Below are 16782 nucleotides of genomic sequence, written 5' to 3'. Positions count from 1 at the left end.
GGAGACAACAGGTCTTCCCTCTGCATCTTACCACCCCTGTTCCCCTGGAGTAGCTGCCGGGCAGCCATGGCACCTGACCTTTCCAAGGGCACATCCATTCTGTGTCCTTGAGGCCCCCACACGTGAAGATACATACCGCCCCCCCAACCCATCCCATGCTCTAGCACTGAGATAGGACACCCTTTGGGACTGGGGCTTGCCGCCATTCTATATGACTGAATTAAAAACAAACCCAACCAAAAAAATATAATATATATATATATATATATATATATACACAGTTATATATATATATGTAACACAGTGCAACCCCAGCACCCAGGGTATAAACTCTGGCACCAAGAAAAAAAAAAATTAAAATACTTTAGCTTCTTAGTACTTGGGAGGTTAAGGGGAGCTCTAGGTACCCTTGGCCCCAGGGAGCTGGCGTCAGGAAGAGGTGGTGGTCTCACCAACTCTGTCCAGCATCTGCCTGGGGTCAAGGCAGGGGCCTGGGGGCAACAAATGTACACTGGAGCATGTATACAGCCGGCCCCACGACCGCCTCAGTCTCTTACCACAGGAAACACCACGCATGTCATAGCCCAGGGGGAGAGAGAGGGCAGGGTTGAGGACTGGGTCTCTGGGTCCAAATGGCATGGCAGTGACCCTGGGGCCCTGAAGGTGGCCTTGAGAACCGGGTGGGTATTGTATGAACCAGCGGCTCTATCCCCAAAGCAGGAAGATGAGATGCAAAGGTATGGGCCGCAATGGGTGTGGAGGTCCAGCATTCTCTCAAGGCGGCCACCCTCACACCCCGCCTGTGGCTGCCTCCAGCTGACCCCTCTGAAGAGCCTGGCTTGAAATGTCAGTGACACGTCCAATTTCTCTCCCTGGTTTGCCAGAGGCCCCAGCTGGACCCTTGTCCTTGTTGAAAGGAGGACAGAGATGACGTGGCAGCTAATACTGAGTGGACACCCTACAGGGGCAGGGAGCAATGGATGGGGAGAGCGCGGTGGGTAGGACACAGTGAGGGCCAGAGAACAGAGTCCTGTGCCTCCTTCCTACCAGCCTGTGGCCTTCCACCAACAGAAAGTGGCCTCCCCATGAAAGACTGTGAGCGGAACGGACCGCAGGTGGCAAGGGAGGTCCGAGAGGCCACCGACGGCGTGCTGGATGCTCTGAGGCACGTGGGCACCTGCCTGGGCTCTCCTCCTGGCTGGCCCGGGCCATGGCGGAGTATTGCTGTGAGTGCTTGGCCAGCCGGGTCCCACTCCCCACTCTGCAGGTCAGTCTGGCTCAGCGTGTGGCGGGACATCCCTGCCGTCACATTCAGTCCGGCGGTGGGGGCCGCGGCTACCTGGTGTTCTGCAGCTCCTCCCGGAGCCAGGTTGGCAGTGTCTGGCCCATCTTGTAGAGCAGCTTGGAAAGCTCAACGTTGTGGTCCCGGTAATAGTCCTTCAGGAAGGCACGGGACTGCAACAGGAAGGGAAGCTCAGATGCTGGTCATGTGCTGGTTCGAGTGACCCCCGCCCCTGCCTCTGGAAAACCAGCACCCTGCTGCCATCATCGCCCACTCCCATTATTTATTCACAACCTTCTTCAAAATGGTAACCTTCAAAAGAAAACATATAGTAAAGCACCAAACTGTAGTGCACAAGGTCAAAACTCGTGTTTGGGAGAAAAGAGAGAGAATTAATCAAGAGTACTTTGTTGAGGATTTTTGCATCCATGTTCATCAGTGATATTCGCTGATTGATAATTTTCTTTTTTCTGTGGTAGTATCCTCATCTGGTTTTGGTATCAGGGTGGGTGATGGTGGCCTCACAGAATGAGTTTGGGAGTATTCCTTCCTCTGCAATTTTTTGGAAGAGTTTCAGAAGGTTAAGTGTTAACTCTTCTCTAAATGTTTGATGATAGAATTTATCTGTAAAGCCCTCTGGCCCTGGACTTTGGTTTGTTGGGAGTTTTTAAATCACATTTTCAATTTCCACTTAAGTACTTGTGATTGGTGTGTTCCTATTTTCTATTTCTTCCTTGTTCCATCTTGGCAGGTCGTACCTTGCTAAGAATTCGTCCCTGTCATCTAGGGTGTCTATTTTGCTGGTGTTCAGGTCAGTGCTGAGAGGAGTTTCCAACGGTCCTTTGAATTTCTGTGGTATCAGTTGCAGCTTTTCCTTTCTAATTTTATTGATTTACACCCTTACCCCTTTTAATCTTGATGAGTCTGGCTAATGGTTTATCAACTTTGTTTATCTTTTCAAAGACCTAGCTTTTAGTTTCATTGATCTTTTCTACTGTTTCCTTCATCACTGTTACATTTATTTCTGCTCTGATCTTTATCCTCAACAAAATACTAGCAATTCTAATCCAACAATATAGTAAAAGGATCATACACCATGATTAAGTGGGATTTATATCAGGGATACAAGGAGTTTTCAGTATCTTCAAGTCAATTAGTGTGATACACCCCATCAACAAACTGAAGAATAAAAACCATATGATCATCTCAATTGATGCAGAAAAAGCTTTTGACAAAACTCAACACCAATGTATGATTAAAAACTGTCCAGAAAGTGGGCATAGAGAAAACCTACCTCAACATAACAAAGGCCATATATGACAAACCTACAGCTAACATCATTCTCAATGGTGAAAAACTGAAAGCATTTCCTCTAAAATCAGGAACAAGACAAGGATGTCCACTCTCGCCACTTTTATTCAACATAGCTTTGGGAGTCTAGCCACGGCAATCAGAAGGGAAAAAAAAGAAAGAAAAGGAATCCAAATTGGAAAAGAAGTAAAACCATCACTGTTTGCAAATGACACACTATACAAAGAAAATCCTAAAGATGTTACCAGACAACTACCAGAGCTCATCAATGAATCTGGTAAATTTGCAGGATACAAAATTAATACACAGAAATCTACTGCATTTCTATACACTAACAACAAAATATCAGAAATAAACAATCCTATTTACCAATGCACTGAAAAGAATAAAATACCTAGATGTAAGGCCAGATACTATAAAACTCTTTAGAAGAAAACATGGGCAGAACATTCTTTGACATAAATCACCGCAAGATCTTATTTGATCTACCTCCTAGAGTAAGGAAAATAAAAACAAAAATAAACAAACAGGACCATAAACAAAACAAAAAGAACCCTCAGAGCGGGAGAAAATCTTTGCAAATGAAGCAACAAGGGATTAATCTCCAAAATATACAGACAGCGCATGTAGCTCAATATCAAAAAGCAAACAATCCAATCAAAACATGGGTGGAAGACATAAGCAAAGATGGCTTAAAGAGCACATGAAAAGATACTCCATATCACTAATTACTAGAGAAAAGCAAATCAAAACTACAGTGGGGTATCACCTCATGCCAGTCAGAATGGCCATCATCAAAAAATCTACAATTAATACTGGAGCAGATGTGGAGAAAAGGAAACCCTCCTACACTGTAGATGGGAGGGTAAATTGGTGCAACCACTGTGGAAAACAGGATGGAAGTGCCTTAGAAAACTAAAAATAGACCTACCATGTGATCCAGGAATCCCAGTCCTAGGCATATACTGAAGGAAACAGTAGTGAGAAGGAAAAAAACTGCACCCCAGGGGTCACTGCAGCATTTATGAACTTATTTACAAAATAGAAACAGACTCAGAGATTTTGCAAACAAGCTTATGGTTACTAAAGGGGGAGGAGAATAAACTGGGAGTTTGGGATTGATATATATACACTGCTATATTTAAAACAGATAACCAACAAGACTTACTGTATAGCACAGGGAACTATGCTTAATATTTTGTAATAACCTAAACGGGAAAAGCATTTGAGAAAGAATAGGTATGCGCATATGTACAAATGAGTCACTTTACAAGGAAATTAAAAAGAATGAACCATTGCCTTTTGCAGCAATGTGGATGGACCTACAGGATATTATCACACTAAGTGAAGTCAGACAGAAAAAGACAAACACTGTATGATATCGCTTAATATGTGGTATCTAAAAAGTAAATCTATTTACAAAACAGAAACAGACTCAAAACACAAACTTATTTGTTACCAAAGGGAAAGGGCGTGGGGTGGGGCAAATTGGGAGTATGAGATTAACAGATACACAATGCTATATATAAAATAAATAAGTAACAAGGATTTACTGCATAACATAGGGAACAATATTCAATATCTTGTAATAACCTATAAGGGAAAATAATCTGAAAAATTTATATATATATATGTATATATATAAACACCAAATCACTTTGCTATGTACCTAAAACATATAATATTGTAAATCAACTATACTTGGATTTTTAAAAAATGAGCAAGGGGTAATGAAAAAACTGGGAAACATAACCACAGTCACAGTTACGTATGTTTTACCATACATTTATACTATAAAGGATGTCCTCTCCTACAAGAATGCCTCATTCTTCCATGCCATAGGTCCAAATGCTCCCCCATCCTTCCAGGCCCAGCTCCAGAGTCAGCCCCCACCCCATCTGAGAAGCCTTTGCCCGTCCAGCTTTACAGGGCGCGTCCTTGTTCTGAAGTCCCATCGCACATGTGCACACCTAACTACACAAAGCGCTTCTTGCCTTGTATTGTACTTACTGGCAAATGTGACTCATTTTCCTCCTAGACTAGGAACTCCCTGAAGGCAAAGAACATGTCTGATTCATTCTCAAAGCCCCATAGCATTCAGCCCTTGCGAAAGGAAATACTGTTTAACTAGATCAACTCTGAGTTGTTAAATCCTAGCCCATGTTTCCTCCTAAGAAAGCTTTCCAAGAAATGTCAAGGCAATGCATTGAGCACTGGGTGTCAGGTAAAGAGAAGCTTCTCTCCAGTATGGGGCCCCATCATTTATTCCCCTGCCATAGGCGGCATGTCTGATACTTACATCCAAGTCCATCTCCGGGTACTTCCGGCCCTTGCTTTTGCCTAGACACTTGGTTTTTCCTCCTTCGAGCAGCTGGCACCAGAATCCTTTCTTTGGATCAAACCTGTGGAGGTGGGGAAAGCCTTCATCGTTCCTCAGCCTGGAAACCCTCCTGGCACTCTCCAACTCAGGGGCCAGACCCAGTAGAAGAACGTTTAGTGGGGATTCTTTTGCTTTTTAATAAATTCAATCTTTATCAAGAAATGCTCTATCTACAATTGTGTTTAAGCATGTGTATATCTAGAAAGTTGCTGTTGTTTAGTAAACTCCAGAACTGACAAAGCAAGACTGCCTTCAGAATCTGAAGTCATGCGGGCCTTCCAGGGTATTTTGGGGAGAGCAGGTGCTGTTACCGGGAGGGGAGGTATAGTGATGTCAGAATTCAGTCCCAGATCAGCAACTATCTGGAGATTCTTGGGCATTAGGACAGCAGGAGAACAGAGTTTCCTTCTGGCAGGAGAGCGAGATGGGGGTTTCTGAATGGGTCACAGGGCAGGCATGGTGATGCTGAGGGCAGCTGTCATTTACTGAGATTAGTACATTCTGGGCACTAAGCCAAGAGCTCCACAAGATAGTGGCCCTCGGGAGATAGGAATTATTATTATCTGTACCCCCAACCTGTAGAGGAGGAAAGTGAGGCTTGACAGAACTAAGACACAAGTCCAAAGTTCCACAGTTAAAGTAGTAATGGGTCTGGAATCCTCACCCAGGCATCTCTGCTCCCACAGCTATGCCCTTAGCTGCTGCTCCTCTCTACCCTCAGAGCAAAGGACTGACTTTCTTTCTCTACCTTCATCCTCCAAAGTAGGGAGATGGCGATATTCTTGCTGCAGGGCTTTCCAGAGAAGGTAGCTGGGGAATGAGACTTTATTTCTCCTCCTGAGACCCCCTCATCCAGCTGTGTGTCACGGGTCTGTGATTCACCCTCAGAGACAGCCCCTCCTCAGCCCTGAGTCCCTCAACAAAGGCTGGCACTTATTCACCTTGGGAGGGCATTCTCAGTGTCCTTGCACTGGGTTTTACGTGATGAAAATTATTAACTGTTGACAATATTTATAGTATCTTTTTCCTTAAATTATATTTAAGTCATAAACTAATGCTGAGAAACCCTTAAGGGTATTAGAGCTGCTCACTGCTGGTCTAACTTAAACATTCTGAAAATGTTCAGTCCAGATTGAAAACAACACCCTAGGGGAAGAACTACCAGAAGAGAACAGAGTCATCACCTCCCTTTTTCTTGAGTCAATACCTTTGTTTATATGACTCAAGTCATATTAACTTTTCTGCTAAACTGCCATCAGGGCCACGCATACTTCCTCATACTTGCTGACTTTAATCTGTGTCTCTCTCCTAATCATTCCAGCCTCCGGCTTTTGGGCCCATGTGCCTGTTTAGAACATCCCCCTGCTGAAAGGCCAAGATAACACTCACGCCAGCGTTTTATGGTAGTCAATGGTGTTTGTCACCCCAAGGAACTTTTGCACTGTGTCCATCACTTTGGCAGGTTCTGTTCGCAGCAATTTGCCATCCAAGACCAGAATCTGGAAAAAAAAAAGTGTGTGATCTGAACCTGTTTTCACTCCAGTGGCCAACAGGCCCCTAGTCTTCTGGGTCAGCAGCCACAGTTATGGGTTGGGGACCTTACGCTCTGTAGAGTGCCTCCTCCTCCTCCTCAGACAGGAGGCGTCCTTGTGCCTCAGTCCTGGGCAGTCTTGCTCCCTGCCTTCTTCTGACTGACACCGTCCTCTCCCAGCATTTAATCCATCACCAAGACCCTGTCTTTCCCTCCTGCCCCTACGACACCACCCTCTCTGCCTCTCTCCAAGTTTCTGGACTACATGTCACTCTCCTGCCTAAACCTTCCAAGGGTTTCCTTAAAATGCCTTAGCAACCTGGCTCTTTACCTCTCCAACTGGGCTCTCCCCTCCCTCCCAGGGCCTATTCCAGGGCTTTCTGGGTCCCCTTAGGGTTACAGAGCCTGCTGTGATGGGACAAGGGCCTGGGATAAACAAGACTGAAACCTTTGACGATCCCAAAGACCTAAGTGTCCAACGACTGCATTTCTGGCCCTGTCGCTGGTAAAAGAGATCTTGAGGCCCTCAGCTAACTGCCCCAAGTCAGTGCTATGGCTGCCCTCCCGAGGGTCAGGGATAGGCCTACCTGGTTGGCGTGAAAGGCGCTGAGCCAGCGCTCGATGTGGGTGGCGTACCAGCCAGGGACCAGGCAGCGGTTCTGGAGGGTGCGCAGTTTCAAGGATGCGTCGGGCCCAGCAGTGATCACCTCATGGAAAGTGTACTTCAGGGCTACCGGGTCATCGTGGGCTCGCTGGTGCTGCAGACAAGCAGGGAGAGAGGGTCAGTGTGTCACATGGAGGCACCAAAGGGAGAGGCTTTTGTGGGGCAGTGACTAGGAGGTGGCCAGGACACCGAGCTGGAGCCAGGAGCCCTGGCCTCAAGATCTGGCTCTACCTGTCATTACCCTTTGACCTCAGGGAAGTCACAGCCCCCTGGAGCCCTAGTTTCCCCATCTTTGCAAGATGGGGGTCAGCCTAGGTCAGAGCTTCCGAATGCTGGTCCTCTCGTACCGTCTCTGTAGTCTCTGCCATGCCCACCTGTGCATGCCAAATCAACAGGATTGTCTTTATGTGGACATATCTTATTCTCATAAATGCATTTCAAAATAAAACTCAATACTGCCTTCACAGACAGAAAACTAGAACCAGCTGTCGTATAAAGATAATAAAGGTAATCGTTCATAAATACAATAAAAATAAAGCTATGTGCTCACACACCAGGCAGATACACATGTCTGCTCCAAGCCTTGATGCAGTCAGGCGGGCGGAGCCCGTGACAGGATTGGTGCCCTGGTACAAAGAGACACTACAGAGGTGGTTTGCCGTGACACAGTGACATGGTGGCTGTCTAAAAGCCAGGAAGGGAGCTCTCACCAGGAGCCAGACCAACTGGTACCTCAGTCTTGGACTTGAGATTTCTAGGCTCCAGGACTGCGGGAAAAAAGTGCTGCTGTTTAAGCCACCCAATCTATAATATTTGCTGTGGCAGCCCAAGCAGACTAAACCAGGACTGGGGAAGAAGTGGAAAGGGGAACACACCAGGTTTGAAGCACCTGAAATAATGCCCCGGCATTATGCAGTCAGCATCTGCAGAGTGCCAACGTCCACAGATCACGAGCCTGTTCACCAGGGGTGACCCTCAGGAGCCCCCACACCCTCACTGAGCATCACACACAGCCTGGGCCAGGAATTGGGGGACGGCCCCCTTCCTCCTGATCTCCCCTCTGAGCCAGGCCATCATCCTTCCCTTCCCTTCCTTGGACCTCCCTGGACCGTCCTGGGAGGAATCAGCCCCACTTCTCCTTATCCCGCCTCAGCTATAGACAGAAGAAAGAACAGGGGCTTAGACCTGGAGGAGCTGGGTTCAAAACGCCAGCACATGAACTTGAGCTAGTCACCAGCTTGATGAACCTGTGAGAGGAGACACAAAGCTCTCCGCCCTCTAGAGGAGGAGGTGCATTAGGACAGAACCCGGATGCCTCCACCCAGGGCTGCTTTCCCTCTGCCTCCCTCTCCTTCCTCTTTCCTCCCCCCATAAATACAGATGGTCAGTCTCTGCTCACTGCCGGGGCACAGGGTAGGGGGCAGCAGGGCACGCAAGAGAAATGGCTTCTGTTCCCCCGGGATCAAAGCCCAGAGGAAAGAATACTGGGGTATAGACAGAAAGTCCTAGATAAGTGAGAGGAAGAGTGGGGTTGCACACCAGATAAGGAGGGTAACCAGGTTTGGGAGGGAGAGGAGGAGAGAGGTCTGTTGGGGGATCTGCACCCAGACTCCTACCAGCCTGTGGTCACAATGAAGCCCCAGAGAGGAAGCTCAGAGAGTGGCCAGGCCTACAGTAGGACCAGCTCTAGAGCAGGAAGCCCCCCACTCTGGCATAAGCATAATTCCAGCAAGACTGGCAGCTAGGGGAGGAAACCCCCCAAAAGACCCGAGGTTAAGCTTTCCTATAAGCCCAGTGGAAAGGCGCTCAGAAAAAATTCAGTCAGGTCATTGATATTATAGGAAATTCTAGTTCTTACACAATCAAGTAGAAACTAGAAGCTGCGTTCCCTCACACAAACCACAGTCCAGGTAACTTCCTTCCCTGATCAGGCATTTGCATCCTCCACTAGGAATAGCAGGTCCTGTGTTCTGTCCCTCTCTGAATTCCCAGCCCCACCCAGAGCCCAGTGAGGCGGCCACAGATAGCATGAAGCCTGGATCACTATTCACCAAATCCTGGCTTCAGCAAGACAAAACCAGCCTCCACCTCTACTTGGAGAATCAGAGTCAGAGCAGGTCCCCAGATGAAGCTGGGAGGGGGAGCAGGTAACCTGGCTGGGACTCAGCATGGATTTCTGCCCGGCTCCTCCTCTGGGCTGGGAGCACAGTGGAGGGGACCCTGTTCTTACCCACCAGTGCACTGCAGGAGCCAGCTGAGGGTGAGCACAAAGACGACGCAGGAAAAGTGTTCGCTGATATTTATTAGTGGCTGAGTGGAGGACACAGCCCGTGCCACTGCCCAGGGCCCCTCCCCAGCTCACCTGATACCAGGAGTAGGCTCGGTCCGCTGGGTTGATGAGGATGGTCAGGACCTTGGCCTTGGGTAACAGGGCAGCTGCCCGCCGGGGAGCCACTTCCGAATCAAAGTAGTTGGCGCTTTTCTCAAAGTAGAAGTCGGAGGTGGTGTTGGAGGGGATAGGGAAGAATTCCATGTACCTGCAGGAAGCCCACAGAAGAGGGCTCACAGGCAAGATTCAGGAGGAGGGGCCTGGGGAACGCAGCCGGGAGGGCCAGGCTCACTGAGGGGTGGAACGTGAGAACGCAAGCAGGCACGCTGCTCTGGGTCTAACGAGGACTTACTTGCCAGGATCCGAGGCAGAGTGGCCACTGGCAGACTCCTTATGAATCAGTTGCTTTTTCGGGGAGACCTCGGGATCAAGAGGATCTGAAGACTTGTGGGTGTGATGTGTGTGGCGGGGCTGGGGGCAGGGGGAGGTGTGTATGCATGGGAAGGGGTTGCGTCTTTTCTTCTTAAATGGGATGCTCCCAGGGTGAAACTGACAGAGCCCTAACCCTTACTGCCACTAGGGGGCGAGCGGGGACGCTTCTGACCCGGGAACCCCAGCACTGAGGGGAAGGACGCCCTCTGCTGCCTCCAGGCTGCAGGGTTTCCTTCCTGACCTGATGGTACTTTCTAAGCTGTTACTGTAGACCAGCAGACAAGGAGGGGAGGCGACTGACTGCCTACCATCTGTCCCCCCACACTCCACCTGCCTCATATGGGTGAACCTCACAGCTTCCCAGATGAAGCTCCCACATCCCGCCCAGACTGACTGTCCACACCAGTCCTCTGAGATCACCTCTAGGTTGAGGGCCCCTCAGAAAAGAAAATAAACACTCCAGACCCTCCCAGGGGCACCTACTCACGCAAGACGGAGCTACAGCTTCGGAAGTTTCTGGGAACCAAAGCCCACAGAGCCCGTCTTAGTTAAGGGCATAGGATCCCTACTCTATCCTGTGAGGCGAGGTTTCTCCTGGGTGGTCCCAGGGACCCATTTATCAGATTTCAGAGTTACCCGGGGGCCTGGGGGATTTCTGTACCCCTACAAACAAAATATTTGGAGTGGAGCTGAGAAATTGCTAGTTCTCTGACATTTCCAAAATTTCTTTACAAAATAGCACCTTTACGTTCACAGTTCATTGTTGGTTATACCTAAAGGGAGAAAGCTCTGAGAAAGAAGCTTTTTCGCTAAGTCTGTAGCAAAGCCATCCGGCAGCAAACCCTGACTTCAGAATCTTACTTGGCATAAATGTTCACATACTTTGCTACAGATATATTAATAAACTTGCTAATGGGTGCTGCCCCAGACCTTGGTGAAGGTGCTGTTAAATATGCTATGTCCCTCTAAATCCAGAAAGAGGTGACTTCCAATCATGCATCTGGTTACAATGGATTTTAGATAAGAGATTGTGGCAGTATCAGAGAGAGAAAAAGACAGCTAGATTGCCTGACAGATGATTGGAAGGAAGAAACAGAAAGAGGCTGCTGGAAATACACAGAGAAATACCAGAAAACAGAATAATGCCCATGAGGCCTCTACTCAGGTAAACCACAGACATAAAAATAATAATAAACAATACACGTATAAGGTTAGAAAAGACAAATAAGAGAGAGGCAAACATAAGAAACACAGTGTGGAAGCATCCCCCCCCCCAGCACCCACACCCTGGGGTAGCCTCTGGTGACCGCTTCTGGTAGGAATCTGCAACTCCAGCCACGCTCCCAGGAGACTCCCTGAAGACCTAACAAGCCACCTCTGAAGGGCTCACAAGAACGCCTCCTGCTACACGGTCAGTCACACGCAGTGGAAAGGGCCAGCTTTCCGGTCAGAACACCTGGATTTTTAACCCCTGCTCTGTCCTCAGCTCTCAGGGCCTCAGGCGTGTCCCTCTTCTCTTCTTGGACTCGTGAAGGCAAGGAAGGGGAGGGACTCTAACGTCTAGTATTCCGAGTCCAGGCAATAATACAAAGGGGCAAAGGGCTTCCTCATCAAGCATCCCATCTGTGTGCAGGCTCCAACATCATGACTCAAGGGTCACCGCACTCTGTCCCTGTTTACAGGAACTGGCTGCGTGTGAGCAAGCGCCAGCTGCTTCCTGCTGTGGCCTCAGCAGACCTCCTCCTTGGCAGCCTCCATGGCGGCCGTCCTGTCCCACTGCTGACAGAAAGACCCACTCACCAGTCGATGCCTTTGTGATAGTTGTGGCCGTTAAAAAACTGGATCTCCTCAAAGGTCTCAGAGCTGGGGTAGTTGCTGCTGAGGTCAGGGTGCATGCCCAGGAACAGATAGAGGGCCGTGGTACCTGCAGGGAAGGAAGGCGGGTGAGACCTGGGCCCAGGCCCCCAGGGAAAAGACAGTCTGAAATCCTGAGTTCTGGTCCTGGCTCTCCGTTACTCACTGGGAGACACTGGAAAAGTCCCTTCTCTTCTCTGGGTTTAGTTTCTTCGTCTCTACCATGAGGGAAACACACTAAACTCAGGACAGGCAAATACAGAGCTTACAGGTGGGCGCCCCAACTCTTGAATCCACTGCAGACATCACTAGCCCATCACAGCACTCTTCATCACAAAGACTTGGCCTCAGAATCCTCAGCACTGTACTCCGGCATTCACATCCACTTGATTACTGTCCCCTCAAAACCCCAGAAGAAGACGGTTTCTGCTGGCCCCTTCAAGCCCTGGGCTTCAGTCCTCTCTGGCACTTGGGAGGAACTCAAGGACAAGGGAGTTCCAGACTCACCAGCCTGCTGGGAAATTCCTGAAGGGCTAAGAAATCTGGCCCAGATGCCTCCTCTTTGAGTGCCCTTCCTTCACTCACACTCCCTCCCCATTCAACAGTACAGGGCTGACCCTCTCCCTTTAGAGGGTCCATTCCTTTCCTACACGGATCTACAGTTAACATGCTTTAATGAGAGGTTTCAGAAGAGAAGAGACCTCAGAGTTCGGTGGTTCAGAGTATATATTTTGGGGGCACAGAGACCAGAGTTCCAGACCTGGATATGCCATCTTCTAACTAAATGTGTTAGAGAAAGTGACAAGTTCTGTGAGCCAGGAGTGTTTGTCTGTAACATGGGAACAGCCATCCATACCATGTAGTGTGCATGTCACCACTGCAAACAGTCCTAACTTGTCACGGTCTCTTTGCCCTGACCCAGTTTTGCCAAGCACTGCTCAGTCTTGCAAAGCATCTGATCTGGGCTTCTCTGCTTGGACCCAAACTCCCAAGAGGACACCAAGAGAGCTCCCTGAGGCTGTGATTCACAACAGGAGAATTCAATGCCCAACCTCTACCCTTCCCACCTCCACACTGATGGGCAACTCATGGTCACCCCAGCTTCAGTCCCACTTCCTGGGAAAGAGCGTGTAGATTACTGGAGAGTGGGACCAGGGCATGACGGTCTCCAGAATTGTGTGGCTGGGACAGCAGGGGAAGCTGTCAAGACAGTAAGGGAAGCTGGTCAAGAGTGGAGAGACCTGCCTGTTTTCTGGGGGCCAATGATGAGGAGCTTTGGGAAGCGGTCACACGTCTTCTCCTTGGACCAGATGTCCTTATGGCGCTTGTCTTCGCAGGGATCCTGAAACGACAGTGGAAGAGATGTCAGGGCGGGGCGGGAGAACGGACTCCGTGAGTGGATTCCAGACTCCCACTGCACATGGACGTGTGGCTCTTACAGCCCTGAGTGACAAGCGTAACGACACGTGTCCTTGTCACACCCCACCTCAGGACACTGAGCTACTGGTAGGCAGCAATGATTTCTGGTCAGTCTCCCACTCCCAGACAAAGCCTTAGAAAATGCTCACCCCAGCACTTGGCGCATAACAGGAGCTCACAGGCTCCTACTGTTGAATTTAAAAGCTCAGCAAGAGGTCAGAAAACTTTATGAAGTATAGTAAATCTTTTGAAATGTTTATTAAATATTTTAGGCTTGGGTACTATCCAGTCTTTGCTATTGGAGCTTGAAAGTAGTCACAGACAGTATGTACAAGAATGAGCATGGCCATGTTCCAATAAAACTTTATTTACAAAAACAGACCACAGGCCAGGCCATACTGACTTAAAAGCTAGGTTGTGGACACCTGGTCTGAACTGTGAGACCATCAATTCAAGCTTCTGCTCCTAGTTTTTGACAGTCCCCACTGGGGCAGATAGCCAAAGTGGAAATGATGCTCAGCTGCAGAAGTGTCTGGTGGTAAAATTAAAGTCTGATGCAGTAAAGAACAATATTGCACAGGAACCTGGAACATTAGGTCCATGAATCAAGGTAAACTGCACATGGTCAAGCAGGAGATGGCAAGAGTGAACATCGACATCTTAGTCAGTGAACTAAAGTGATGGGAATGGGCGAATTTAATTCAGATGACTATTATATCTACTACTGTGGGCAAGAATCCCTTAGAAGAAATGGAGTAGCCCTCACAGTCAAAGAAAGAGTCTAAAATGCAGTACTTAGGTGCAGTCTCAAAAACAACAGAAAGGTCTCAGTTCATTTCCAAGGCAAACCACTCAGCATCACAGTAATCCAAGCCTATGCCCCAACCACTAATGCTGAAGAAGATGAACTTGAACAGTTCTATGAAGACCTACAAGATCTTATAGAACTAACACCAAAAAGAGATGTCCTTTTCATCACTGGGAAGTGTAATGCAAAAGCAGGAAGTCAAGACACACCTTAAGTAACAGGCAAGGTTGGCCTTGGAGTACAAAACGAAGCAGGGCAAAGGCTAACAGAGTTGCCAAGACAACACACTGGTCATAGCCAACAACCTCTGCCAACGACACAAGAGACAACTCTACATATGGACATCACCAGAAAGTCAATATCAAAATCAGATTGATTATACTCTTTGCAGCCAAAGATGGAGACGCTCTATACAGGCAGCAAAAACAAGACCAGGAGCTGACTGTGGCTCAGATCATGAACTCCTTATTGACAAATTCAGATTTAAGTTGAAGAAGTACGGAAAACCACTAGGCCATTCAGATATAACCTAAATCAAATCCCTTATGATTATACAGTGGAAGTGACAAATAGATTTAAGGGATTAGATTTGACAGAGTGCCTGAAGAACGATGGATAGAGGCTTGTAACACTGTATAGGAGAGAGTGATCAAAACCATCCCCAAGAAAAAGAAATGCAAAAAGGCAAAATGGTTGTCTGAGGATGCCTTATAAACAGCTGAGAAAAGAAGAGAAGGGAAAGGCAAAGGAGAAAAGGAAAGATACACCCACCTGAATGCAGAGTTTCAAAGAATAGCAAGGAGAGATAACAAAGCCTTAAGTGAACAATGCAAAGAAATAGAGGAAAGCAATAGAATGGGAAAGACTAGAGATCTCTTCAAGAAAATTAGAGATATCAAGGGAACATTTCATGCAAAGATGGACACAATAAAGGACAGAAATGGTATGGACCTAATAGAAGCAACAGATATTAAGAAGAGGTGGCAAGAATACGCAGAACTGTACAAATAAGATCTTAATGACCCAATAACCACAATGGTGTGATCACCCATGTAGAGCCAGACATCCTGGAATGTGAAGTCAAGTGGGCCTCAGGAAGCATTACTATGAACAAAGCTAGTGGAGGTCTTGGAATTCCAGCTGAGCTATTTTAAATCCTAAAAGATGATGCTGTTAAAATCCTGCACTCAAAATGCCAGCATATTTGGAAAACTCAGCAGGGGCCACACGACTGGAAAAGGTTGGTTTCCATTCCAATCTCAAAGAAGCACAATGCCAAACAATGTTCAAACTCCCGCACAATTGCATTCATTTCACAGGCTAGCAATGCAATGCTCAAAATCCCTCAAGCTAGGCTTCAACAGTACATGAATCAAGAACTTCCAGATGTACAAGCTGGATTTAGAAAAGGAGAGGAACCAGAGATCATATTACCAACATTTGTTGATCATAGAAAAAGAAAAGGAAAAACCAGAAAAACATCTACTTCTGCTTTATTGACTACACTAAGCCTTTGACTGTGTGGAACACAACAAACTGTGGAAAATTCTGAAAGAGATGGGAATACCAGACCACCTAACCTGCCTCCTGAGAAACCTGTACGCAGGTCAACAAGCAACAGTTAGAACTGGACATGAAACAATGGAATGGTTCAAAACTGGGAAAGGAGTCCGTCAAGGCTGTACATTGTCACCCTGCTTATTTAACTTACATGTAGGGTATATCACGCAAAATGCAGGGCTGGATGAAGCATAAGCTGGAATCAAGATTGCTGGGATATGCAGATGACACCACCCTAACAGCAGAAAGGAAAGAGGCACTAAAAAGCCTCTTGATGAAGGTAAAAGAGGAGAGTGAAAAAGCTGACTTAAAACTCAACATTCAAAAAATAATGATCAAGGCATCCAGTCCCATCAGTTCAGTTCAGTTCAGTAGCGTCCAACTCTTTGCGACCCCATGAATCGCAACACACCAGGCCTCCCTGTCCATCACCAACTCCCGGAGTGCACTCAGATTCATGTCCATCGAGTCAGTGATGCCATCCAGCCATCTCATCCTCTGTCATCCCCTTCTCCTCCTGCCCCCAATCCCTCCCAGCATCAGAGTCTTTTCCAATGAGTCAACTCTTCGCATGAGGTGGCCAAAGTACTAGAGTTTCAGCTTTAGCATCATTCCTTCCAAAGAAATCCTAGGGCTGACCTCCTTGCAGTTCAAGGGACTCTCAAGAGTCTTCTCCAACACCACAGTTCAAAAGCATCAATTCTTCGGCACTCAGCCTTCTTCACAGTCCAACTCTCACATCCATACATGACCACTGGAAAAACCATAGCCTTGACTAGATGGACCTTAGTCGGCAAAGTAATGTCTCTGCTTTCGAATATGCTATCTAGGTTGGTTATAACTTTTCTTCCAAGGAGTAAGCGTCTTTTAATTTCATGGCCAGTCCCATCACTTCATGGCAAATAGATAGGGGAAAAAATGGAAACAGAAACAGACTTTATTTTCTTGGGGTCTAAAATCACTGTGGATGGTGACTGCAGCCATGAAATTAAGATGCTTGCTCCTTGGGAGAAAATCATGACAAACCTAACGGTGTGTTAAACGACAGAGACATCACTTTGCAACAAAGGTCCATACAGTCAAAGCTATGGTTTTTCCAGTATTCATGAACGAATGTGACAGCTGGATCATAAAGAAGGCTGAGAGCCAAAGAATTGATGCTTTTGAACTGTGGTGCTAGAAAAGACTCTTGAGAGTCCCTTGGACTGCAAG

The 16782-nt window shown here is 47.5% G+C and overlaps 1 protein-coding gene across 4 annotated transcripts in view; it reads right to left on the bottom strand.

The window, feature by feature from the left end:
* Positions 1-325: 325 nt before the first annotated feature.
* NDST1 (N-deacetylase and N-sulfotransferase 1) overlaps positions 326-16782 on the bottom strand; it is a 79245-nt gene continuing 62788 nt past the window's right edge. For all 4 annotated transcript variants that reach the window (XM_052642550.1, XM_052642552.1, XM_052642551.1 and 1 more), the window contains 7 exons: positions 13029-13125; positions 11730-11853; positions 9531-9705; positions 7092-7262; positions 6363-6472; positions 4893-4995; positions 326-1455 (listed from right to left, as the gene is read on the bottom strand). In XM_052642550.1, the coding sequence (XP_052498510.1) occupies positions 1336-1455; positions 4893-4995; positions 6363-6472; positions 7092-7262; positions 9531-9705; positions 11730-11853; positions 13029-13125 (900 nt within the window). In that variant the 3' untranslated portion in view covers positions 326-1335. The remainder of the gene's footprint in view (positions 1456-4892; positions 4996-6362; positions 6473-7091; positions 7263-9530; positions 9706-11729; positions 11854-13028; positions 13126-16782) is intronic.

This window comes from Budorcas taxicolor, chromosome 7 (genome assembly GCF_023091745.1).
Source record: "Budorcas taxicolor isolate Tak-1 chromosome 7, Takin1.1, whole genome shotgun sequence".
In the NCBI taxonomy this organism is placed as follows: domain Eukaryota; kingdom Metazoa; phylum Chordata; class Mammalia; order Artiodactyla; family Bovidae; genus Budorcas; species Budorcas taxicolor.
The sequence above is the reverse complement of the archived record's forward strand: the minus strand, read 5'-3'. Positions and strand labels throughout refer to the sequence as shown.